This window comes from Excalfactoria chinensis, unplaced genomic scaffold (genome assembly GCF_039878825.1).
Source record: "Excalfactoria chinensis isolate bCotChi1 unplaced genomic scaffold, bCotChi1.hap2 Scaffold_85, whole genome shotgun sequence".
NCBI lineage: Eukaryota > Metazoa > Chordata > Aves > Galliformes > Phasianidae > Excalfactoria > Excalfactoria chinensis.
In genome coordinates this window covers 535,431-556,328 of record NW_027315717.1, presented here as the reverse complement: position 1 = coordinate 556,328, position 20,898 = coordinate 535,431, and the positions used below count along the sequence as shown (strand labels likewise).

At 49.6% G+C, this 20,898-nt stretch overlaps 2 protein-coding genes across 2 annotated transcripts; one reads left to right on the top strand and one right to left on the bottom strand.

Annotated features, from left to right (window-relative positions):
• Nucleotides 1-2,002: 2,002 nt before the first annotated feature.
• Nucleotides 2,003-15,354, bottom strand: LOC140265377 (olfactory receptor 14J1-like). The gene is made up of 3 exons (XM_072361293.1): nucleotides 14,671-15,354; nucleotides 13,232-13,367; nucleotides 2,003-2,994 (listed from the first exon to the last, which is right to left on the bottom strand). Exons 1-3 carry the CDS (start codon nucleotides 15,352-15,354, stop codon nucleotides 2,003-2,005), a joined length of 1,812 nt encoding a protein of 603 aa, XP_072217394.1.
• Nucleotides 15,355-18,206: 2,852 nt separating this feature from the next.
• On the top strand, nucleotides 18,207-19,139 carry LOC140265424 (olfactory receptor 14J1-like). Its single transcript, XM_072361346.1, has one exon. It carries the CDS (start codon nucleotides 18,207-18,209, stop codon nucleotides 19,137-19,139), a length of 933 nt encoding a protein of 310 aa, XP_072217447.1.
• Nucleotides 19,140-20,898: the final 1,759 nt, after the last annotated feature.

The window sequence follows — 20,898 nt, the reverse complement described above, 5'->3', positions numbered from 1 at the left end:
GAACTGACGGAGCGCAGAAGAACTTCCTTGTGGATACTGAAGAAAAAGAAACCTAAGATCCCAGAGAAACAATCCCTGCTGCCTACAAGAACTGCCATGTTAATGCTGTTGTGTCTTTTGTCTCTGTGTTGGTCACCGGTGGGGGGTGTTCATTTGATTCAACAACCTGGGAATTTGTGGGTTACTTGGGCCAAACAAACAGGGCGAAGTATAGGGATCGGAGAGATATATCTGGAACAACTTCACTGCAAAGGCACTACTGCCAGGTATATTCTTGATTTGTGGTGACTGGACATGGCAAGGGGTACCAGCAAATGCTGTGGAGGGACCTTGTTATCTGGGAAGGCTAACCATCCTGTCCCCACGTGCCTTCACGAGGGTACAGTTGGCCAGAGACATGACTAAAGCTCAGAAGAAGCAGAACATCCATACGCTGAAGTCGGACTGCGGTGACGGAGTTTGCCTTTGGGGACCAACTGCACGAATCTTCGCATCCATTTTAACCCCAGGAGTTGCCGCAGCGCAGGCACTGAAGGAGATAGAAAGACTAGCCTGTTGGTCCATAAGACAGGCCAATGCAACTTCCGCACTGCTAAGTGAACTACTCGTGGACGTTGATAGCATTAGACATGCCGTGCTTCAAAATAGAGCGGCGATTGATTTCTTGCTTCTAGCACAGAACCATGGGTACAAGGATTTTGAAGGGATGTGTTGTTTTAATCTGAGTGATCACCGTGAATCTTTACATAAGAAATTGGAGTGGTTAAAAGAACATACGGGAAAAACTGGAATACAGGATGATCCTTTTGGGGATTGGTTGGAGAGTTGGTTTGATAAAATTGCACCATGGTTCAAGCAGTTGCTTAAGATGTTAGTTGTAGGGCTTCTTATGCTTTTTGCATTAGTGTTGTGTGTGCCATGTGTATTTCACTGCTTGCTAGGTTGCTTACAGTGTTTGGCTGAAAAGATTATTTTCACACAAATAGAATATCATAAGATGCAGGATAGGCTTTAGGGTAAGAATTAGGGATTAGGTATTAGGAATGAATGGGGTTTATTAGTTGGGTGTATTAGTGGGTTTATAGTGTTGAGTATTGTAACAATTTAGGCTTTCTTAGCATGGGGAGGGGGAGATGTTGTGTATTAGGCGAAATACGGGGAATATCGGGCTGTTACGTGGCAGGCCCTCCCCCATTTCTGGAAGGATCAGTGACGTGTACAAGGTAGTAGGCGTATTTGAAAGGCATAGTTTATATAAGTGTGTGTTTGCTTGAATAAATCGCCATTTTACCTCTCATCTCCTTGGTGTCACTTTGGTAACTGGCCTAGCTGCGAACATCTAGGGAGTCAAGATCGTAAAGTCATCAGCGGCCCTAAAGCCTTCACCAGAGTCCCACCCTGCTTCCTCTTCATGCCACGTCCCCTGGGGATGCCGACCCCACAACCCCCAACCGGGAACCCAAAATGCCCCAAACAGTGGTAACACAGAAAGAGGACATTAACTCTTTAACTTCCACTGTTCTGCATGATGATCTGTGGTGGAATATCAACAATAGAAATCACAACACCAACACACAGAGGCACTGACAGACGTGAACCTGAAAGCACAGAACCCAGCCAGGAGCCCAGGGATAGCCCATCAGCTGTTGCAGGATGAAGTCACCGCACAGCTTGATGAACAGCCGTGTGCTTCCTGCTGGACTGTGGGTTTCTTAGAACATCCATCTCCAGCAGCTCCAGAAATGTCTCACAAGAAGGAGGACAGACAGAGTCACTGCACATCCTTTAAGGTTCACAGAGAGCCTGGTTCATTATGTACAGTGCATCTGGGCTACACTATGAAGTTACAAGTTAAAGAGTAATTGACTTGAATAATGTTGTTTTAGTGAATAGCATTGCAGTATATATATATATATATATATGTATAAAATAAAAAAGAATAAGTTTTAATACATTACAGTTATAAAAACTGATCAAAACAAAAAGAAACAAAGAGTTTGCATCAGTAAAAAGCATGAATTCTAAAAGAAGGGCAGTTCAATATTTGTGAAACACATTTTGTCATCATTTTCATCACTGCATCCTTGACTTCCTGGCTCCTCATGCTGTAGATGAGGGGGTTCACTGCTGGAGGTACCACAGAGTACAGAAGTGCCACCAGCAGGTCCATGGATGGGGAAGAGAGAGAGGGGGGTTTCAGGTAGGCAAAAATGCCAGTGATGACAAGCAAAGAGACCACAGCCAGGTGAGGGAGGCACGTGGAGAAGGCTTTGTGCCTTCCCTGCTCAGAGGGCATCCTCAGCACGGTCTTGAAGATCTGCACATAGGACACAACTATGAAAACAAAGCACCCAAAGACTAAACTGGAACCAAAAAAGAGAAGCACAACTTCCCTGAGATAGGAGGCTGAGCAGGAGAGCTTGAGGATCTGGGGGACCTCACAGAAAAACTGGTTGACAACATTGCCTTGGCAGAGAGGCAGTGAAAACGTACTGGCAGTGTGCAGCAGGGAAATGAGAACCCCAGTCCCCCAGGCAGCTGCTGCCATGGTGGCACAAGCTCTGCTGTCCATCAAGGTCCCGTAGTGCAGGGGCTTGCAGATGGCAACGTAGCGGTCATAGGACATGATGGTGAGAAGAGAATACTCTGCTGACATGAAGAAAAAGAAGAAGAAGACCTGTGCAGCACATCCTGCATAGGAGATGGCCCTGGTGTCCCAGAGGGCGTTGGCCATGGCTTTGGGGAGAGTGGTGGAGATGCAGCCCAGGTCGAGGAGGGCCAGGTTGAGCAGGAAGAAGTACATGGGGGTGTGCAGGCGGCGGTCGCAGGCTACGGCTGTGCTGATGAGGCCGTTGCCCAGGAGGGCAGCCAGGTAGATGCCCAGCAAGAGCCAGAAGTGCAGGAGCTGCAGCTGCCGCGTGTCTGCCAACGGCAGCAGGAGGAACTCGCTGATGGAGCTGCTGTTGGACATCTGCTGTTCCTGGGCTTGGAGTCCTGTTCAGAGTGCAGAAGATAATAACAGGTTCAAACCATTCTCAGAGACACTCTTTCTGCTGTATTATGAAATCTTTTAATTCTCCTTTGACATTGTTCATTTAGCACCATAACTTCAATTTCATTTCATGAAGTTCAACATTGCCTTATCAGAAGAAGCATATGGAGTTGTAGCCTTCCTATCATCTTCTAATCTTATCCCATCTCCGTGGTTATTCTCATCTGTTTCTTGTCTCATATCTTTTCCCACACAGCTCTTAGAGCCCCCAAACCCAACCTCTGTTCCTTTCAGTATCTATAGGATAAACATGCCTGTTTGCAAGATAAGTGCATTATTCTTGTCAAGAGGAAATGATAATAATTTCAACTAATTCCACCCTTTGAGAGAGAAGAAGCTGAAACACAACACATGTGACTGCTCTCAAAACAAACAATAGACTGAAGAGAATTTCAGGAATCTCAGAGCTGTGTCCAGATGAGGCAGCCCATTTTAGATTTCTGCCTACAATCCTTCTTGCCTTCCCTAAGAACAGGAGATGGAAAGTCCCGGTCTAGGCTAGGCTGTCCTCTTGCAAAGAACTCTTAGAAACATTCAGTTGTGCAGTGGAGCTGTGATCCCCCTGCCCCAGGCAGCAGCTGTGGCAGCACAAGCCTTTCTACCGGGGGGCTCCTTCCCCCCCCAACACGTCTCCCCGCAGCACCCTGGGCAACTCACCGGGCAGGCTGAGTGCTGAGCCTGGCAGGCGGCAGAGTCCCATAGCCGGCACACAGCCCCTGGGGCACAGCAGGGACCCTGCTCTGCAGGACAGCCCTGGGCACCCGCCTGCAGCCCCACATGCACAGCCTGCAGCCGTGCTGGGACACGCAGCCCTCAGGGCTGTGCTCTGATGCTGAAGCACGGAAGCCCTCAGCTGGAGCAGAAGGCTTTTTCCACTCTAATGAAACATGCAGTGCCTGCAGCCAGATCTGCTATGGGATTTCACAGTTATAGTTAACCCTCTATGAATAGCATCTGTATAGCCTGAAGTGAGACTTACCATGTCATTGTCTGTCAGCAATGCTCCTGCAGCATGCTCTGAGCCTGCTCACTGCATACACATCCTGGAAGCTCTCTCCCCTTTCTCTCCTCTCCTTCTGTCACCTGCAGGCTGTGCTGTGCACGAGATCTGCTCCTGGGCACAGCCGTCTCTGCAGCACCATCCTCTTTTATGAGCTCCCTGTGCCCCAGGAGCCCAGCCCAGCTCAGCACACCAGAGTATTTGAGTTTCTCTTCCTCAGTGCTTCCTCTGGAGATTTCCCTGGGGCTCCTGAGCTGAATGTTCCTGATAGACAGCAGGGTCATCTCTGAAAAAGGCTCTTGGATGTCAGATAAACTGGACAGACTGATTCCAGAAGCATGGTTTGGAGTTGAGGAAACAACCTCTCTAACCTGGAGTTAGGTTTTAATGCAGGAATGCATGTATTTGGCACAGGGTGCAAAGGGGATCAGTCCTTCCTTGCACACCAGCAAGCAGAAGTGTTACTTATTTTACTGTCACGCTGATCCATATTCAGCAGATCTCCTGGAACTCATCTACATATTCATTATTTTCCAGGAACTCATTTACGTTCTGTTCCTCCCTCTGGCACATGCGCTGTTTGTAGCTGGGTTCTTCCTGCAGTGGTCGTGGGGATGAAATCAGGCATCTTCCTTGCAAACACTCAATGTCTTCCTCATTCTGTCCCTTTTACCCCATCATGTTTGATAGAAGTAGCCTGGTTCTGTCTGGCTTTTTCAATTTAGGGTGCAGGATGCTATTCCTTTAATGTAACTGCTCATCCTACCTGTTTATGGGCCCATATACCTGTCTTCTACCTTTGAGACTAACTCTTTTACTGTATCAGGTCGTCCTAACAGATTGTGTTTGCCTAGCAGGAGTGTAAATGCCTCACCTGGAAAGCTCTGCTCCTGGCCCTTAATAAAAACAACACAGAGACAAGGACAGGGACTCTCTGACTCCCCCTTTGCAGGGCTGTCATTCAGATGAGGCAATCAGTGCAGGTGTCTCATGTCCAGATGTAAAACCCTGGGGTTGAAAGCAGATTCACTTCCCCACAGACCCATGGGAGATGGTACTCCTCTTGACTCGAAGCAGATGTGCACAAGGAGTTGACAGTATGCATGAGCCCCTGGTCTGAATCCTTGGCCTTTCTTAAGATGGAATGACTTGCTCAAAAACAGTCATTCAGTGAGCACAAGGTGCCTGTGGTGCTCATAGATGTATGCAGCAGGGCCTGCAGGCTGTGGTAGACATCTGAGAGAACCACCTCCTTCCTGAGCATTAGCTGGGGGCCAGACAAGGCATGGGAGTATTTTTGGGCATCCTGAATGACATCAGATGTTCGAGTAATGGGCACCTGAGAGTGCAGCGTTATTCAGAACTGATCGTTCTATATTCTCCATCTATTGCAAATTCCAGAGCTTAAGGCATTCCACAGCTGTGACACACCTACATTTTCTCACAGTTGACATGTTTGTTTATTCTGGGCTCTCATTGGAATGGCAATTCCCTGGGGCCTCCAGCACACCCCCTGCCAGCTGGCAAGTGCAGATGAGAACCTTCAGGAAAGCCATGCCCTGGTAGTGACAATGCTTGCTGGACAACTTTCAGCCCCACAATGCGTCTCATAACTGTGCGCCAACTTCTGAACACTAGTACCATGGTGTAGATGCCAGCCCCAGCCAGCCTAAATTAAATCCTGCTTCTGGAATGGGATCAAAGAATCAAAGAATCACAGAATCACAGAATGACCCAGGTTGGAAGGCACCTCAAGGATCATGAAGATCCAACCCCCCTGCCTGGCAGGGCTACCAAACTTCCACACTTAACAGATCATGCTGCCCAGGGCCCTGTCCAACCTGGCCTTGAACACCTCCAGGAACAGGGCATCCACAACCTCCCTTGGTAGCCTCTTCCAGAATCTCACCACTCTCCTAGTAAAGAACTTCCCCCTAACATCCAACCCAAATCTTCCCTCTTTCAACTTAAATCCATTCCCCCTTGTCCTGCTATTATCGGCCCTTTCAAAGAGCTTACTCCCCTCCTGATTATAGGATCCCTTCTCGTAGTGAAAGGCTGCAATGAGGTCACCCTTCAGCCTTCTTTCCTCCAGGCTTAAAAAGCACAGGTCCTTCAGCCTGTCCTCATAAGGGAGGTGCTTCAGCCCCCTGATCATCTTTGTGACCCTCCTCTGGACCCTTTCCAAAATCTCCACGTCTTTCTTGTACTGAGGGCTCCACACTGGACACAGTACTCCAGATGGGGCCTCACAAGAGCCGAGTAGAGAGGGACAATCACCTCCCTATCCCTGCTGACCACCCCTTTTCTGATGGAGCCCAGGATCCCATTTGCCTTCTGGGCTGCCAGAGCGCACTGCTGGCTCATGTTGAGTCTCTCGTCCATCAGGACCCCCAGGTCCTGCTCTGCCGAGTTGCTCTCAAGGACTTCTGATCCCAGCCTGTACAGGTGCCTGGGGTTCTTCCGGCCCAAGTGCAAAACCTTGCACTTTGCCGTGTTGAACCTCATTAGGTTCACCTGAGCCCAGCTTTCCAGCCTGTTGAGGTCTCTCTGGATGGCATCCCTTCCTTCCATCGTATCAACTGTGCCACTCAGTTTGGTGTCATCAGCAAACTTGCTGAGGGTGCACTCAATTCCCTCATCGATGTCATTAACAAAGATGTTAAAGAGCACCGGTCCCAAAACAGACCCTTGGGGGACACCACTCGCTACCAGCTTCCACCAGAACATAGAGCCACTGACTACCACCCTCTGTCTGCGGCCTTTCAACCAATTGCTTATCCATCGAGTTGTCCACCCATCAAATCCACTTCCCTCCAATTTGGAGATGAGGATGTGGTGGGGGACCATGTCAAAGGCCTTGCTCAGGTCCAGGTAAATGACATTGGTTGCCTTCCCTTCATCCACCATCGCCGTCACTCCATCATAGAGGGCCACAGGATTGGTCAAGCATGACCTTCCCCTGGTGAAGCCGTGCTGGCTGTCTCGGATCACATTCACATTCTTTCTGTGATTGAGCATGTTGTCCAGGAGAATCTGTTCCATGATCTTCCCAGGCACGGAGGTGAGACTCACCGGCCTGTAGTTCCCCGGGTCCTCCATGCTCCCCTTCTTGTATATGGGAGTGACGTGACCCTTCCTCCAGTCATCCGGGACCTCACCTGACAGCCACGACTTCTCAAATATGATGGAGAGTGGCTCGGCAACCACCTCAGCCAGCTCCTTCAGGACCCTGGGATGCACGCCATCTGGCCCCATAGACTTGTACACATTCAGTCTAAGGAGGCACTCTTGGACTTGCTCTGCCCTTACTGTGCCCTTACTGTCCCCACATAAAGGTTTGGGGATGCAGGGCTTAGGGACATGAAAAAGACTAGAATCCTGGCCACCAGTGAAGACCGAGGTGAAGAACTCATTCAGCACCTCAGCTTTCTCTTCATCTGTTGAAGCCAGTTCTCCTTTTAAATTTACCAAAGTAGGTACACCTGTTTTGGCCCGTCTTTTCTGGCCAATGTACCTGTAGAAGGCTTTCTTATTGTTTTTCACATCCCTTGCCAAGTTCAGTTCTGCCTGCGCCTTGGCCTCCCTGATCCAACGTCTGCAAGTCTGGACAGCATCCCTGTATTCTTCTGAGGTGACACAGCTTTGTTTCCAGAGCTTGTACACCCCTTTCTTCGCCCTCAGTTCTCTCAGCAGGTCCTTGCTGAGCCATGCCGGTTTCCTACCTTTCTTATTCAGTGGAGCCCACTTTCTTATTCAGTGGAATGGAGACCTCTTGTGGTTCCAGGAGGGCATCCTTGAAGAGCAGCCAGCTCTCCTCAACATCCTTGTCTTTGAGGGCAGCACGCCAGGGGATCTTGGCTAGCAGTCCATTGAGTAGCTTGAAGTCTGCTCTTCTAAAGTTCAGTGTCCTGATCCTGCTCTTTGCCAGGCCCACATCGCTCGAGATCACAAGTTGTCCAGTCCTTCACTGTGATTCCATCAGTCCCTTCCTATCTATGTCTAACTCACTTCTTGTACAGTTATTCCCTGTGAATGTCAAACCTCAATAGAAGCAGCTTGGACATGACATGCAGTAGATCACTGTGTTTTACCGTTCATTCAATTGCATCACCTTTCCTACTGTTTGTTGGCAAAAAAAAAAAAAAAAAAAAAAAAAAAAAAAAGAATTCTTTCCTTGCCCGTTTGCAGCTGATTCTCTGAGGAAAGCCTGTTCGAGTTGCTGAAAGGGAGACTAAACACTGAGCGGGTGGCTGCAGAGGAGAAGAGTGATGTGAGGAAAAGTGATGCAAGTCCCATGGGGCCAATGTGAGTAGAAATGGGGTGGGGTGGTTGAGAAGAACATTTGCTGACACAGAATAGAACGCATTGGGGACATCCTGGATTGATACCAGTTGCACAGTGCTGCTTTAAAACTTGTTTATACCCAGCTCTAAATAAATAGACAGTAAATGTCTGCTGGATTCTTCCTCTTTAAGATCTCTCCAGGTACCCCTCCATTTTGCTGCACAAGGTCTGAAAACTTGAAGAAAATGACAGGAAGGCACAAGGCACAGGAGGCTCTTCAGGTTATAATGAGCCCCAGGGTGCATTTGGTGCTGAGTCCATCAACCTCCAGTGCAGAGAGAAGTTTGCACAGAGTGCTCAGCAAGACAAAGTCAGAAGTAACAGTGAACTTTCTTGGAGTATTAATGGGCCCACTGAGGAACAATAACAAGCATGCTTCCCTAGGGACTAGTTAGAGCAGATAATTGGAAGATATGACTACAGGCAGGCAAAGGCACTGGCATGGTGGCTCTGATGCTGAGAAATCCTTTCTTTGTCTTATGAAGCAGACAGGCCAAGCCCTGATCCCCAGACCCTTGGTAGAGAGAACCTCATGCTGACTAAGGATCCTTCCTGGGGCAGTAGGTTGGAGGTCAGTATGATGTTAAATGAAAGACATGGGGACAGAAGATCCCAGGCTCTGCATGGGCTGCAGGGACACTGTGAGGTTCATGTTCCATGTGAGTCCTGTGTCTCATGGCAGGATGTGGGATGTGAGAAGGGCCCAGTCTGAACAAGCAGTCAATCCCAATGAAACTCTGAACTTCAGCTCTCTCAGTTCCAGTGCCTTCCTTTGCACACCCTCCCATGGTTTAACGTCCTTTATGTTCTGTGTTGCCCAGAAGTGCACCCAGTGCTCCAGGTGAGGCAGCAGCAGTGCAGAGCAGACAGGGACAATCCTTTCCCTCACCCTGCTGGCAATGCCTTGCTTGATGCACTCCAATGGACCGCTGAGCTTCCTGGGTGCCTGGGCACACTGCTGACTCATGTTCAATTTGATGTTGACCAGGACCCCCAATCCTTTTCAGTCAGACCACTCTCTAGTGTCCCATATCCAGACAGTGTGTATGTCCAGGATTGCCCCTACCCAGGTGCACAATCAGGCACTTGTTATGCTTTATGCACTTGGTGCTTAGGACCAACTGGTACCCACTTCTCTGAGTTGTCCACATCTCTCCCCACTCATTGAAGGCAACAGCACCTCCTCATCTGGTCTCATCAGCAAACTTGCTCAGAACATCTTCTAGTCCTTCATGCAAGTCATCCGCAGAAACATGAAAGAGAAGTGGCCCTAAAATGGTGCCCTGGGGAACCCTGATAGTGACCATCTACCAGCCTGATGGAACCCAGCGACTATAGTGCTTTGGGCCTGACCTATTGACTAACTGTTCACCCACCATGTTATATTTCTGCCTAGCGGAATGAAGGACATTCTGCTCAGAAGGGTGTTGTGAGAAATAGTATCAAAAGCTCTACTGAAATCCTCAAAGATAACTTCAACTGGCTTCCCTTGATCAACCAATTTGCTAACCTTGTCATAAAAAGTCCGATAGTTAAACAGGACCTTCCCCTCTGGAAGCTGTGTTGGCTGTGACCAATGACAGAGTTGTCCTTCAGCTGATTTTCCATAACTCCCACCATCATTGTCTCCATCATTTTACCAGGCACTGGAGTGAGACTGACAGGTCCATAATTGCCCCTGTCACCTTTCTTGCTCTTCCTTACGAGACAACATTTGCCAGCTTCCTGTCAACTGACATGACCCTACATTTATTTAGATGCAATTGAAATGAGAGCCCTGAGCACACTAAGGTGTCATCAGTTCAAGAACGTAGACGTGCCATAGCTTTGCAATGCCTTGAACTCCAGAGTATGCCACAGATGGAGCAGAGAGGAATATCCGCCTCTTCTCTTTTGAGCTCATCCTTGTATAAGTAGAATAACACTACCTGATACATGGGGACTCTGTCTCTTCTTTGCTCTGCTCTGCTCACAGAGGAGCGGTGCAGGGGGTTGCTCTCATGTCAGTGCAGATAAACTCACTTCCTCTTTAACCCTTTTTTCCTCTGTAAACTCTTCCACTATTTGAACCCTCATTTATACTTCCACATACCCTCAAGTACACTTCCATATGCCATCAAAAATTATACTTTCTTATACCTTCAGAACAGTTTGTCAAACAATACAGTTCTTCCCATCAACACCCTTAATACCGTGTATCTTTCCATTAACAGTCTGTATTGTTCAGTTATAAACATCTCGCCACAGAACCTGCACTGACTGGCTCACCTACCTCACACACTTTCTCACAGGCAGTACATCGTATTACATAAATGGGTTGACACTTATTAAATTGGATAATAAAAAATGCTTTTTAGACTATGTTAAGAGTAAAAATTAAGGAGACTGTGGGTCCCCTACTAAGTGAGGGGGGTGTTATGGTAATGGAGTGTGCTGAGAAGCTGTAGGCCTTCTTTGCTTCTGTCTTTTGTGAAAAAACTCTCCCTCAGGAATGCCAGACCCTGGTGATTAGTATGAGGGTCTAGGGAATGGAAGAAGTGCCATTAGTCAGGGAAGAGCTGGTCCATGAGCACCTAGGCCACACCGATCACAGAATCACAGATCACAGAATCACAGAATCACCCGGGTTGGAAGGGACCTCAAGGATCATGTAGCTCCAACCCCCCTGCCTGGCAGGGCCACCAACATACGCCTTTACTAGATCAGGTTGCGCAGAGCCCCGTCCAACCTGGCCTTGAACACCTCCAAGGACGGGGCATCCACAACCTCCCTGAGCAGCCTGTTCCAGGGCCTAACCACTCTCCTAGTAAAGAACTTCCCCCTAACATCCAACCTAAATCTTCCCTCTTTTAACTTAAAACCATTTCCCCTAGTCCTGCTATTATCAGCCCTTTCGAAGAGTTTGCTCCCCTCCTGGGAGTAAGTTCCCTTCAGGTATTGAAAGGCTGCAATGAGGTCACCCCGCAACCTTCTCTTCTCCAGGCAGAACAAACCCAACTCCCTCAGCCTGTCCTCATAGGGGAGGTGCTCCAGCCCCCTGATCATCTTCGTGGCCCTCCTCTGGACCCTTTCCAAAATCTCCATATCTTTTTTGTACTGAGGGCTCCACACCTGGACACAGTACTCCAGATGGGGCCTCACAAGAGCAGAGTAGAGAGGGACAATCACCTCCCTATCCCTGCTGACCACCCCTCTCCTGATGGAGCCCAGGATCCCATTTGCCTTCCGGGCTGCCAGAGCGCACTGCTGGCTCATGTTAAGTTTCTCATCTATTAGGACCCCTAGGTCCTTCTCTGCCAAGCTGCTCTCAAGGACAACTCCTCCCAGCCTGTACAAGTGCCTGGGGTTCTTCCAGCCCAAGTGCAAAACCTTGCACTTTGCCGTGTTGAACCTCATTAGGTTCACCCGAGCCCAGCTTTCCAGCCTGTCCAGGTCCCTCTGAATGGCATCCGTTCCCTCCACCGTATCGACTGCACCACTCAGCTTGTTGTCATCAGCAAACTTGCTGAGGGTGCACTCCATTCCCTCATCGATGTCATTAATAAAGATGTTAAAGAGCACCGGTCCCAAGACAGACCCTTGAGGGACACCGCTCGTTACCGGCCTCCACCTGGACATAGAGCCATTGACCACCACCCTCTGTCTGCGGCCTTTCAACCAATTGCTTATCCATCTAGTTGTCCACCCATCAAATCCACTTCCCTCCAATTTGGAGATGAGGATGTGATGGGGGACCATGTCAAAGGCCTTGCTCAGGTCCAGGTAAATGACATCGGTCGCCTTCCCTTCGTCCACCAACGCCGTCACTCCATCATAGAAGGCCACAAGATTAGTTAAGCATGACCTTCCCCTGGTGAAGCCATGCTGGCTGTCTAGGATCACGTGCTCGTTCTTTATGTGATCAAGCATGTTGTCCAGGATGATCTGTTCCATAATCTTCCCAGGCACGGAAGTGAGACTCACCGGCCTGTAGTTACCCGGGTCCTCCCTGCTCCCCTTCTTGTAAATGGGAGTGACGTGACCCTTCCTCCAATCATCCGGGACCTCACCTGACAGCCACGACTTCTCAAATATGATGGAGAGCGGCTCGGCATCCACCTCAGCCAGCTCCTTCAGGACCCTGGGATGCACGCCATCTGGCCCCATAGACTTGTACACATTCAGTCTAAGGAGGCACTCTCTGACTTGCTCTACCCTTACAGTGGGAAGGGATTTACCTCCTTGGTCCCCACATAGAGGTATGGTAGTGCAAGACTTAGGGACGTGAAAAAGACCAGAATCCTGGCCACCAGTAAAGACTGAGGTGAAGAACTCATTCAGCACCTCAGCTTTCTCTTCATCTGTTGAAGCCATTTCTCCTTTTAAATTTACCAAAGTAGGTACGTCCGTTTTGGCCTGTCTCTTCTGGCCAATGTACCTGTAGAAGGTTTTCTTATTGTTTTTCACGTCCCTCGCCAAGTTCAGTTCTGCCTGCGCCTTGGCTTTCCTGATCCCACGTCTGCAAATCCGGACGGCATCCCTGTATTCTTCCCGGGTGACACAGCCTTGTTTCCAGAACTTGTACACCCCTTTCTTCACCCTCAGTTCTCTCAGCAGGTCCTTGCTGAGCCATGCTGGTTTTCCACCTCTCCTGCCCACTTTCTTAATCAGGGGAATGGAGATCTCTTGTGCTGCCAGGAGGGCATCCTTGAAGAGCAGCCAGCTCTCCTCAACATCCTTGTCTTTGAGGGCAGCGCGCCAGGGGATCTTGGCCAGCATTCCATTGAGTAGCTTGAAATCTGCTCTTCTAAAGTTCAGCGTCCTGGTCCTGCTCTTTGTCAGGCCCACATCACTTGAGATCACAAACTCAACCAGGGCATGATCGCTGGAGCCCAGGCATCCTCCAACCTTGACGCCTCTGATGATCTCCTCAGCGTTGGTGAGCAGCAGGTCCAGCAACGCTTGACCTCTGGTCGGTCTGTCCAATACCTGAACCAGAAAGCTATCATCAATGGATTCCAAGAGCCTTCTGGAGCTCTTGCAGCTCGCCGTGTGGTTTTTCCAACAAATGTCCGGATGGTTGAAGTCCCCCACCAGGACAAGAGCCCGTGAGCCAGACGCCTCACGCATCTGGAGCAAGAAAGCCTCATCAGCAGCCTCCCCTTGATCAGGTGGCCTGTAGTATACCCCTAATACCAGCTGACCTTTATTAGTCCCTTCTCTAATCCTAACCCACAGGCTCTCTACCTGTTCTTGACTGTTTTTCATGGGGAGCTCCTCACAGTTTATCCAATCTCTGACATAGAGAGCGACTCCCCCACCCTTCCTACCTCGCCTGTCTCTCCTAAAGAGTCTATAGCCATCGATGGCAGTATCCCAATTGTGGGAGTCATCCCACCATGTTTCTGTGATAGCAACAATGTCATAACTTTCAGAGTGCATCACAGTTTCCAGTTCCTCCTGCTTGTTACTCAGGCTCTGTGCATTAGTATAAAGGCACTTCAGCCAGGCTGTCTGTCTCACCACCTTCATAAGCGATCCAGGATCTGCTAGAACAGCAGCATCCCCAGCATCCCCCTGCCCTACTCCCTCCTGTTGCACTTTGCAATCATTGCCCGCGGAGTTCGGTACAATCCCTCGAATGAACCGTTCAACCCCAGTAGCCCTTATTTTGCCCCCTTCCCCCTTCGTTCCTAGTTTAAAGACCTGTCAATGAGTCCCGCTAATTCTTCAGCTAATACCCTCTTACCCCTCAGGGACAGGCTGCGTGCATCAGCAGCCATCATGCCAGGTGCAGTGTAGATTGCCCCATGGTCAAAAAAACCGAAATTCTTGTGTCTGCACCAGCTCTTAAGCCATCTATTTAAGAGCTGGGTTTTTTGGATCCTCCCTGTACCTTTTCCTGACACCACGGGCGTAGAAGAAAAGATCACCTGCACCCCGGCTCCTTCAAGTATTCGCCCCAATCCCCTGAAGTCTTTCTTGATGGACCTCAGGCTTTCCTTGCCAACTTCCTCACTGCCAGCCTGAATTATTAAAAGTGGATAGTAATCTGAAGGCTGAATCAACCTAGAAATTTTCTTTGAAATGTCCCTGACCCGTGCCCCAGGAAGGCAGCACACTTCTCTTCGGGTAGGGTCGGGCCGGCATATAGGACCTTCTGTTCCTTGCAGAAGGGAGTCACCTACAACAATCACCCTTCTGTCCTTACGTGTAGAAGCAGTCTTGAGGCTTCGGGGTGACCGCTTCACCTGAGGCAACTTCAGGGGTGCACCTGCCTCCCCACTCTCACTAGTCCCCCCTCAATTTCCAGGGCCTCAAACCGGTTTTGCAGAGGCACCTGGGGAGCCGAGGATGGTCGGGATGGGGGATGCCCCTTCCGCCGAGCAGGTACCCGTTTCCACTCCTCCTCCCTTCTCAAATTACTGCTGAGGGGAAGAGAGGACAGGGGGCTCGCTGCAGTGCTGCCAGCTGGCTGGTTCCCCTTTACCACCTGTGTATGAGGTGGCAGGGACTGACATGCTCCATTAGGAGCTTCGGCTGTGTGTTGAGAACTTGAAGCTGAGAGGGACTGACACCACCAGTCGATCTCTCTCTCACACTCTTTTATAGTTCTCAGCCTCTCCACTTCCTCCTTCAGGTCAACCACGAGGCTGAGCAAGTAGTTCACCTGGTCGCAGTGAACACAATCACTGCCTCCCTCACCCAGCACTGCAAGGGCCAGGCTCTGGCACTCAGTACAGCCAGAGACCTGCACTCCAGCATCTTGGGTTGGGGGCTCAGTCTGTGATTCCGCAGACATTTTGGCAGAAACCTTCCTATAAGGCATGTGCAGGACCTCAGTCTGGGTCTCTGCAGTCTTCTTGGTTGCTGCCTCCCATTTCTGAGAGATTGGGACCCTTGTCTGGGCCTCCTCAGTATTTGTCTGGGCCTCCTCAGTATTCCTGGCAGCAGCCTTTCGCCGGGGAGCACCCATGTCGAAGCAGAATACTTACCACAGCTGAAACAGGAAGTCAAGAGGTGCACGAGCCGTGCCTCCTCCTAGCCGTCTCTGGCGGGCAGAGACTTCACAGAGACTAGGTTGTTCCTTTTCTTCCGTGTGGGCAGAAGAAGCGAGGTTGGAGAGCCGTTGCCTTGGCAACGCCCCCTCCACGTGTAGCCTGGGAACGCCCCCTCCACGTGGGCCGCTCTCTCTCGAGCTGCCGGGCTGCTCCTACCTCAGAAAGTCCCTGGATGAGGGAAGAGCCGAGCGAATCCCCTGGACACCCCGCGATAAACAGCCTCAGCTCTGCCAGGGGCAGCTCCGAAGCAGCGAACCACGGCGATCAAAAGGGTCTCTGACGGGTTTGCACCCGTTTAAATCTCCCGCTGTTGCCTTGGCAACGCCCCCCGATGTTCATAAAGCCATGGGACATTATGGGATGTATCCATGGATGCTGAGGGAGCTAGCAGCAGTGATTTCTGCACCACTCACGATCATCTTTGAGAGGTCTTGGAGAATAGGGGAGGTGCCTGAAGACTGGACGACAGACAATGTCACTCTGGTCTTCAAAAAGGGCAAGAAGGAAGATCCGGGCAATTACAGGCTAGGCAGCCTCAGCTCTGTCCCTGGAAATGTGATGGAACAGCTTGTGCTGGATGCCATCTCCAGACAGTTGGAAGAAAAGGAGGTTATCAGGAGTCGTCAGTATGTGTCCACCAAAGGTAGGTCATGCTCAGCCAACCAGGTAGCCTTATATGACATTTTCACTGGCTGGGTTGATGGGGCAAGAGCGGTGGATGTTGTCAGCCTTGATTTCAGCATGGCATTTGATACTGTCCCCCATGACATCCATATAACAACTCAGATATTACAGACCAGGATCAGGTCCCTTTTAATCTTCTTTTTTCAAGGCTAAACAGACCCATCTCACTTAGCCTTTCTTCATTGGGGAGATGCTCCCGACCCTTCACCATCTTTGTGGCCCTCAGTTGAACTTCTTCCAAGAGATCCCTGTCTTTCTTGTACTGGTGAGCCCAGAACTGGACACAGTACTCCAGATGAGTTCTTACTAGGGCAGAGTAAAGAGGGAGGATCAATTCCCGCGACTTGCTGGCCATGCTCCTTTTCATGAACTCCAGAATGCCACTGGCCTTTTTGGCCATGAGGGCACACTGCTGGCTCATGGCCAACCTGTTGTCCATCAGGACACCCAGGTCCCTCTCAGCAGAGCTCCTCTCCAGAAGCTCATCCCTCAACCTATCCTGGTGCATGCAATTATTCCTCCCTAGGCGAAAGACTCCACATTTGCTTTTGTTAAAACTCATTTGTTTTCTTGCTGCTCAGCTCTCCAGCCTGTCCAGGTCTCACTGAATAGCAGCACAGCTTTCAAGTATGTCTGCAAATCCTCCCAATCCTCCCAACTTTTTATGATCAGCAAATATCTAAGGGTGGCCACTACCCCTTTGTCAAGGTCATTGATAAAGATGCTGAACAAGACGGGACTTGTTTCAAGAACATTTATGATGCTGTTGTCTTTCAGGAGCTGATGGCCGTGGGGACCCAGGGTCATCTCAAGGGAGATGAGTGGGAAGGATAAAAATGTCATTCTTTGCTGCTGAGCTGGGCCAGGCTCCTGGGACACAGGGAGCTCATACAAGTGGGCAGTGCTGTAGAGAAACAGTTGTGCCCAGGAGCAGCTCTTGTGCACAGCACAGCCAGACAGAGAGGAGAGAAACTGGAGAGAACTTACAGGATGTGTATGGTGTGAGCAGGCTGTGAGCTCACTGCAGGAGCATTGCTCACAGAACACGACACGGTAAGTCTCTTGCAGTACGTAATGCAGCTGCTTTTGATAGAGGGTTATCTAAATGTGGGATATCCCATAGCAGATCTGGCTGCAGGCACTGTATGTTTCTTTACAGTGAAAAAAGCCTTCCGCTCCAGCTGAGGGCTTCCATGCTGCAGCGTCAGAGCACAGCCCTGAGGTCTGTGTGTCGCATCACGGCTGCAGGCTGTGCAGCTGGGGCTGCAGGCGGGTGCCCAGGGCTGTCCTGCAGAGCAGGGTCCCTGCTGTGCCCCAGGGGCTGTGTGCCGGCTATGGGACTCTGCCGCCTGCCAGGCTCAGCACTCAGCCTGCCCGGGGAGCTGTCCAGGGTGCTGCGGGGAGACGTGTTGAGGGGGGAAGGAGCCCCCCGGTAGAAAGGCTTGTGCTGCCACAGCTGCTGCCTGGGGCAGGGGGATCACAGCTCCACTGCACAGCAGGATGTTTGTGAGGGTTCTTTTCAAGAGCAGAGCCAAGGCAGGGATTTTCCATTTCCCGTTCTGATAGGAGGGAGAAAGGATTGGAGGCAGAAATCTAAAAGGGGCTGTCACAGCTCTGAGTATTTTTCTTCCATCAAACAGTTGTATTGTGAAACACGTGATGTGCTTTCAGTCTCTCCTTTCTCGCAGGGTGGAACCAGTTGAAATTATCATCATTTTCTGTAGACATGAATAATTCACCTAACCTGCCAACAGGCAGCTTTTTCAAACAGAAACTGGAAGTCACAGAGGCTGGGGGCTCTAAGAGCAATTGGGGTAAAGACATCAGACATGAAACATATGGAAATATCCAGGGAGATGGGATAATATTAGAAAATCAAAGGATGTTTACATCTCCAAACACTTCTTCTGCTTAAGCAATGCTGAACTTCATTAAATTAAATGCATGCAATGGTTCTAAATGAACACTGCCATAAGAGAGTGAAAACATTTCACAGTGCAGCAGAAGGAGTGTCTCTGAGAATGGTCTGCACTTGTCATTATCTTCTGCACTCTGAACAGGACTCCAAGCCCAGGATCAGCAGATGCCCAACAGCAGCTCCATCAGCGAGTTCCTCCTGCTGCCGTTGGCAGACACGCGGCAGCTGCAGCTCCTGCACTTCTGGCTCTTGCTGGGCATCTACCTGGCTGCCCTCCTGGGCAACGGCCTCATCAGCACAGCCATAGCCTGCGACCGCCGCCTGCACACCCCCATGTACTTCTTCCTCCTCAACCTGGCCCTCCTCGACCTGGGCTGCATCTCCACCACTCTCCCCAAAGCCATGGCCAACGCCCTCTGGGACACCAGGGCCATCTCCTACACAGGATGTGCTGCACAGATCTTTTTCTTTGTCTTGTTCATGTCAGCAGAGTTATCCCTTCTCACCATCATGTCCTATGACCGCTACGTTGCCATCTGCAAGCCCCTGCACTACGGGACCTTGATGGACAGCAGAGCTTGTGCCACCATGGCAGCAGCTGCCTGGGGCGCTGGGCTTCTCTATTCCCTGCTGCACACTGCCAGTACGTTTTCACTGCCTCTCTGCCAAGGCAATGTTGTCAACCAGTTTTTCTGTGAAATCCCCCAGATCCTCAAGCTCTCCTGCTCAGACTCCTACCTCAGGGAAGTTGTGCTTCTCATTTTTAGTGTCAGTTTAGCCTTTGGGTGCTTTGTTTTCATAGTGGTGTCCTATGTGCAGATCTTCCTTGCTGTGCTGAGGATGCCCTCTGAGCAGGGACGGCACAAAGCCTTCTCCACGTGCCTCCCTCACCTGGCCGTGGTCTCCCTATTTGTCAGCACTGGCATTTTTGCCTACCTGAAGCCCTTCTCCATTTCCTCCCCATCTGTGGATCTGATGATGGCAATTCTGTACTCTGTGTTTCCTCCAACTCTAAACCCTATTATCTACGGCATGAGGAACAGGGAGATCAAGCATGCTCTCAGCATGTTGTTGCAATACACACTTCACAATCAATAAAGTGCACATCTTCCTCACATAATTCCCTGTGGTGGTTCTTTATTTTTTAGACTAGTTTCTATTTTTGATTATTTGTGATACACTAATCTGCAAAAATACCCTGCAATTTATTTCACTATTTCTTTCCAATCCATTTTCCATTTTCTCACTCCAAGGGCTCATGTAAACATGAAACCAGATTCCCTAGTTGGTTAAAAGGTACCTAAAAAGCTTTCAAAATAGACTTTTTCTTATCTCTTCTCTCTTCCTTCCTTGCCTGGGTCGTGTGCAGGTACAGCCATAGGCACAGGAGCACAACATGCTCTTTTCAATCTTGCTCTATTTACACTGCCACAATGCTCTCAAGTCCTCGCATTTGTGCAGGCCTGAAAGGTCTTGCGTGTATCAATAAAGCCCTGTTTTCTCTACAGCAGCACTCTGGGACAGCAGTCAGTAATCGGTAAAATGAATGGCTGCGCCAGGGCTGGTCTCCTTGCTGGCAATGTCTTGTAGTTATCTAGATCAATCTATGTCCATGACAGAGGGGGCAGTAGGCTTGTGGCCCCCCTGGGCCCCAACAAATTAAAAGGGAACAGGGTGGGCAGATGGGAGCTAGGCTCAAGGAAACCAACAGAACAGCGGCAATGACCTAAGGAGTTCTACTAACCATAATATGTGGAATACCAATCGGAAAAACTACAAAACTATGACATTCCGCCCCTTATTCTACATCATTACATCATGCTTAGAAAACATATCTATATAGAAATAAACAATAATTAACATGCATTACACACACCGGTCTGTATACATATATATATAGACGGAATTAATAACTGCACTCTCCCAACATCAAATTCCCTTGTGGTACACATTGAGCATCCCCATCTTCCTGCATCACCCACCAAGTGCACCCAGGTTCCTGGGCAAAAAACATTCCACAGAGAGGTTTGCCCTTTCCAGAGGCTGGAAGGACCCAAACAGCTTTTCCCAACATGTTCTTTACATGTACAACAGAGATCTTATCTCCTTCTATAGTGTGTAGGGGGCTGGATTGGGTAGGACCATCACGATTGACAGATCCTCTAGTATTGACCAACCAAGTGGCTTCTGCACAATGCTTCTCCCAGTGCGTAAATGTTCCACCTCCCATTGCTTTCAACATAGTTATCAATACCCCATTGTGTCATTCAATTTTACCAGAGCTGGTGCATGGTAGGGGATATGATAAATCCACTCATTGCCTGACTCTTCCCTAACTAATGGGAAGTCTTCCATTCCCCTGACTCTCTCAATAAGCTCCAGGGTCTGGGATTCCTGACAGAGAGCCTTTTTGCTGCAGACAGAAGCAAGGAAGGCTTTCATTGTTTCCACTTTATAGCATCCCCCATTACCAGAACACCCTCCTCACTTAGTAGGGGACCTACAGTCTACCTAGCCTTCCTTTTACAATCAATATAGTCAGAAAATCATTTTTTTTTTTATCCTTTATCACTTTTGCCAGATTTAATCCCAGGTGATCATTTGCCTTCTTCGTTACATCCATGCATGTCCAGACAGAATTTCTGTACTCTTCCCAAGTGGTCAGACCCTTTTTCCACATTTTGTTCACCTTCTTTTTCCTTTTGAGTTTCTGTGTGAGCTCCTTGCTCATCCACGCAGGTCTCCTGTCACCATTTCCTGATTTCTTGCTCACAGGGACACACTGATCCTGAGGTTGGAAGAAGAGCTGTTTAAATGCCGACCAGATCTGATTTCATTCAGGATGCCACGAATACTG